Source organism: Lissotriton vulgaris, chromosome 10 (genome assembly GCF_964263255.1).
Source record: "Lissotriton vulgaris chromosome 10, aLisVul1.2, whole genome shotgun sequence".
Taxonomy (NCBI): Eukaryota; Metazoa; Chordata; class Amphibia; order Caudata; family Salamandridae; genus Lissotriton; species Lissotriton vulgaris.
The window spans coordinates 852,268,895-852,274,894 of NC_141698.1; the positions used below are offsets into that span (position 1 = coordinate 852,268,895).

At 42.0% G+C, this 6,000-nt stretch overlaps 1 protein-coding gene across 1 annotated transcript in view; it reads left to right on the forward strand.

Moving 5' to 3' along the window:
* CFAP69 (cilia and flagella associated protein 69) overlaps window positions 1-5,592 on the forward strand; it is a 552,009-nt gene extending 546,417 nt beyond the window's left edge. Inside the window, exon 23 of the mRNA XM_086941791.1 lies at window positions 3,787-5,592. Within this exon, the coding sequence (XP_086797917.1) occupies window positions 3,787-3,963 (177 nt within the window). The 3' untranslated portion in view covers window positions 3,964-5,592. The remainder of the gene's footprint in view (window positions 1-3,786) is intronic.
* The last annotated feature ends 408 nt before the right edge of the window (window positions 5,593-6,000 follow it).

A 6,000-nucleotide genomic window follows, 5' to 3' on the forward strand; every position in this document is an offset into this window, starting at 1 on the left:
GTGGTCTTCAGGGAGAGGTGAAGGTTAGAGGTCTCTGGTCTCAGCCGTAGTCCTAGCGCCATTTCAAGCTTTCAGCATTCCTTCCATCCATCAATGGGAAACTAGTACAGATGCTCACAGACAACACCACCGCCATGTGGTACTGCAACAAACGGTGGGGTGGGGCCACCAACTCTCTGCCAGGATGTCTTGTGCTTATGGAAATGCTGGCCAACCAAGTAATCTTCTTTGTGGTGATTCACCTAGCAGAATCATTGACTGCCAGGGTGGACAAGCTCAGCAATTGGCGCCTAGTGGCTCATACAAGGTCTCATGCGCAAGTGAGGGAAACCTTGGCTCGATCTGTTTGCCACCGCCAAGATTGCGCTATGTCAGCACTCCTGCACAGTGGAGTTTCCAAGGGGTGTCTCTCGCTTGGAGATGCGGAGACCTGCAACTCGGGACTCCTCCTATTCCTTCTCATCGATACCACTGATTCCTTGAGAAGATGAGACCTGACCGGGCCCAAATAATCCTAGTGGCCCTGATTAGGCACAGAGAGTATGTTATCCAGAACTCCTGGGCTAGTGCATCTGTCTTCTGATTAGGCTGGCCCTTCGGGATGACCTGCTTTTGCAGCAGCAGGGCAGAGTTCTGCACTCAACCCTTCGGAAATCCCACCTTCACACATGAGATTGAGGTGCGACAGCTGAACACCTTTGACCTTCCTCCGCAAGTAATTGATGTTATCTTGGCAGCCAGGAGACTCTTGGCTGCATCTGTCCTTTGGATCTGTTTCTAGCTTGGTGCACGAGTTGGTAAGTTGACCCCCTTCAGGCCATGTTAGCTGGCATTTTATTGTATGTTTTGTCTCTAACTCTGGGTACAGTTAAAGGGCTTCTTTCAGCTCTTTCACCATTTTTGCAAATGCTGAATCAGCATTTTTTGTTCAAGTCTCTTGTTGTTATGTGACTTTTTAAATGGTTGCAGCATTTGCTTCCTCCTGGTCCTTTCATTATGCCATGGGGAACCTTAGCTTGATCCTCACCTTTCCAACGTGCACTCTATTTGAGCCACTTCACAGCAGCTCCTCACTAGGCATGGGCGGAAAATCCGTTCCGCTCGCGGATTTTGCGGATTTTCGGGAAATCCGCAATCCGCGAGATTTGCGAATTTCCTGAAAAATCCGCAAATCCGCGAGCAGCGGATTTTGCTCGCACTGCTCGCACTGTTCGCGTGAGTTCGCGCCCCGCGAATAAGTGCGAAATTGCAGAAATACGATTTTAGCAAAACTGAAAGTAACTACTTACCAGGTTCAAAAGTTCAGGCTCATCATTAGTAGCCATTTCCTGTAGTGCTTCCTGAGGGGCCCCTCCAGAGTTCAGTTGCCAGTTGCAACTATTATGTGACCCTGCTCTGAACCTCAGAATAGTTACACATATGCCACAAAGGTCCTGAATTACAGCTAAGGGAGACAAGCAGGAGCCAGGCTGGAAGTTAAAATCCATTAATCAGCCCCTAATTCATTATTGTCAGTTGGGGCAGGGCAGGTGTTGTAACTAATTTTGCAACAATGAAAGCACTTAGCAAGTGCAAAAGATCACTAATCAGGGCGCACTAAGGAAGCAGGTGCCAGCTAAAAAAATATTCTGTGACACATTAATCAGCCCCAAATTAATTCAGGTCACTTGAGGCAGGGAAGGTGTGCTTTGCTTTGCCAAAAATAATGTACACTGGACAACCAGAGGGTGTGGTGATGAAACAGAGGGTGGCATGGGTGGGCCAGAGGGTGGCATGAGTAGTCAGAGAGTGGCAGTGGTGACAGAGAGTGGCAGTGATGAAGAAGAGTGTCCCAAACAGGTTGGACACGTAGAAACAACAAGTTCGCAAAACTTGCGACCCGACAGGTAAGTTCGCAAATTGCGAAATTGTAAAAACCCTCGCGAACTGGCAGAAACACGGGCGAACACAAAAAAAAAAAAAAATCCGCAAATTCGCGGGAATTCGCGGATTTTGCGGATTGCGAGTTTGCAAATCCGCAAATTCGCGGATTGCCAATCCGCAAAATCCGCTCATGCTTACTCCTCACCCTCAAGAGAATTTCTCATCACCATAACATTGGCCCAGCATGTAGGGGAACTTCAAGCTATCCGTGTCCACCTGTTTCTTCCCACAAAAGCTGGTTCTGCTGATTCTAGCTTTATTTCTACAAGCATCACCCTGCTGGCTTGCTATGCTCCACCTCCCTCCCTGCTCTTACAAGGAGGACGGACTCCATCGCTTGGACCCCAGGAGAGCATTGAGTTTCTACATTGATTGTATTAAAGACCATAGGGTAGATGATCAGCTTTTCTTGGGGTTCATGGGAGCAAAAAAAGGCAGAGCTGTGCAGAAGGGAACCATCTCCTGCTGGATCATGCTCTGCATTAAGACCTGCTACGCATTGGCTAAAAAGCATACTCTGTAAAGATTACATGCTCATTCTGCAGGGGCTAAAGCTGCTGCCACTGTGCTGGTATGCAGAGTCTCTGTCCTAGACATTTGCCAGGTGGCTATATGGACACCCCTCCATATGTTGATGAAGCACTGTTGTCTGGACATTCAGGTCTGTGGAGAAGGGGATTTTGTCCACTCAGTTCTACGTGACTTTCTAGTTTGAGCACATTCATAACCCACCTCCCATTAGGTACTGCTTTGGCAACTATTCAAAAGGTGATAAATCTGAGCTAGAAGTCTCTATCAGAAGAATAAGTTACTTATCTTCAGCAACGTTCTTTCTGGTAGATACTCTAGACGCAAATTCCTCATTTACCCTCCCATCTTCCCTGTTCTGTGGCTGGCCGCAATCAATGAATAAGATCCCAAGTCTAGGAGTCTGCACACTGGTCACACCAATTTGCTTTGGTGTTCTGCGTCTGGGGACATGTACAGTCTCGAAAGCAATTGATGTCAGTACGGAGGAGGAAATGGTGTCTTATACCCTCTGCACATCAATTCTGGAGCGGGACAGTATCGGTGTGGAGCCACATGGCACCACCTACCAGCATGCACAGGTATTGTTGAAAAAGTTCTGGGCCAGACTGACACCTGGGGTTATTCAGAAGGTGTGGAATCTGTAGCTAGAAAGAGTCCCTACCAGAAAGAAGTTTTACAGAGGGTAACTTGTTCGTCTAGTGCCGTAACATGGTTTATATGCCCACAACTTTGAAACTTGTATGGGTGGTTTTTACACACTACTGTGCTTCCTGATGGAACACTAGATTATTTTTTTTATGATTGTGCTTTTGCATATCTTTCCAGGTCCCAGTGTCACTATAGGTGTTATGCCATCTTTTTGCTGCGCATATATGTTAGTAGTCTCACCCAAGTGCTTTGTCCAATTCTAGACAGTTCATATTGTATCAATCAGGTTTTTGCCCCTATACTCATTCGTTAGATGTGTGCAGAAAGGCAAGAAGACAGCTTCCTCTGCTCTGTCCTACCTGCATATGTAACCCATCCCTGTTTACTGGTAAACTGGCGCAATCAACAGCCCACTCCCCCGTACGTAGTACTCACACAACATCTGGCCACCACCATGTTGTTTCTCAAAACAATGCCTTTTTTAAATATTCTGCCTTTGAACTTACGCTCATATCCATCACAATCAAAAATATTTGAATTTAGTTTTCGTGTTAGCTATAGAATTCCTGAAACAACGCTCAAAATACCTGCTCCATCTGTCGAAACTGGGTTCAAGCATGCTTCTTATTCACACAGCACAACCATTGTGGAACGGTAACTATGCATATTTGTTTTGTTTTGTAGATTGCTTATGGCCGGCGAGTGACTGTTAAAAGCACACCTTCTGAAATCACCGGTGGACCTCTGGCAGACACAACACTCGCTCTCAAGAGAGTTCCTATTCGAGGAGGAGCGCTTCAAAATGTTAAAGGCATTAAAATGTCAAATCATACTAAAGTAGATCATGTTTGTGTAAAATAAATGGAGTTTATTTGTAAATAGCTGTATAATTAATTGATGACTAGAGGTGGATACAATTGAGATATGTGATTCTACACGTTAGTATTTAAATATAATTAAAACGTATAGGATTTGTGGAAATGTTCTCTCTTGGGAAACCTACCAACACATGCAACAGTAACCCCTAAGCACTCCAACCCCTTTAACTTTTGATGTTGGAAATTTTGACATTTTGCTGGAGATATTCAGATAAGATTTGTAAAAATGCTGCATGTCAAACTAAGATTCCTTTAGTAAGGTGTACCCCTTTCTTCATTTAAGAATTTCAATATACCCCTTTCTACTGAGTAAATAATTCAAAATGAGGTTCAAATAGAAATATTCCTTGTATTGCGTACACAGGGAATGGCATTATTAATATTCAAGGCATGGTGCATTGCCTTTTCCAAATTCCATGATCGCGGTTTCTGTAGACATCTTACATTATGAAAACGTTAAACTTTAAACAAAAAAAACATATTGTGAGTGGAAACAACTGTCTTTTTAGTTTAAAAAACAATGTAGTACATCTGAGGGGGATGGTGGTGGAGGGGAGATAATCCACGAAAAAATGATTGAGATGTGCACTCTGCATAGACTTGTTTGGAAGATCACTACTGATTGCAATGTAATCATTACATGTTGGAACCTAGAGACACCAACCCCCCTTTCGGGACCTTAACCTGTCTTTAGATTTAAATGAACTGGTTTGATTAAATATTCAGTTGGAATCACCAAGTGCAAAATAGATGTTTGGACTTTGGGGGAGGGCCGAGGGAGTGGCAAGAAGAAGTCAAAGCTGGCGCTTAGATTGAAGTTGCATTTAAAATGATGTTTTAAGACAGATACCTTCCAGATTCCTACTGCCTCTCCCTGAATGCTATAAAAAGCTCCTGAACAAAATTCGATAGTCCGAGGGCAGTTTTTGCAAGTGCACAGGTGAGCAGACACACCTAAGGTAACCTAAAGACGCAGTTCTCATATGTTTTCTAAAGTTTTTACATGGTAACCCTCTCTCCACCCTATTATTTATCCCGCTTGGCACACACATTCCACACACGCCATATTTGTAGCAGTTCAGCTAAGGGGCATCTTTAGAAGTCTGCAAGGCCTAACTGCTTTATAAATATACTACTAGCATCGATCATACATATCCTCACTTCGACGGGAACTATTGTATCCATGGCCAACAGAACGTTGAAACTTTTATGCAAGCCTTACCCCGAAACCAGAACACAGAGTTTAGAAAGATTGTATATTTACTTCTTCTTTACAAAGGGATGTCATTTATCTACAGATTAAAAATGAGAAATGTTTTTTATTTTTTAAATGAAATATGTGAACTATGATGAATGGAAAATCTTTTTTTAATTTTTAAAATGAAAAAATGCAAACTATGATGAATATACAACAAAGCTGTAAGTATCAACAAATAGCAATCACTTAATCCATTTAGAGTAATTTACAAAGAGTATTCTGAGTGCTTTGTAAAAGCATTGGTTCACAATGTGCAAGCATTGTATTGTAGACCTTCCTCCTATATTTTTGTATATACCGTTCTTTTTTTGAATCACCTATTATACGTTTGCAGAAATAAACATTTGAATTTATTATGAGTGTACAGACATTTTTTATTTATAATTATGCACTGAATAAGCAAACAAGTCAGTGATTCATGAGATATTTGTTTATAAAGAAATTAAGTCTGTGTGCCATTTTCTAACCTGATTTGGATTCCAGGTACCTTTTTGGTTCTAGCACTTCAGGAACCTACATTGAGACACTGATGGAAAGGTAAGGATCACTGGTTAGTATTTATGCTTAAATTTCATAACAGCCTTTAATATGTGAGGAGTAAACATTTGAACTATTAAAATGTCAATATTATTATTATAGTAAGAAGAAGAATTCTTTATTTATTAGGTTTTTTACAACCATAAAATAAAACACTTAAAATTATTAAAAATGTAAAGTTAAAACAAATTCACGATAAAGTGCATCCTTATGTCAGAATATGTA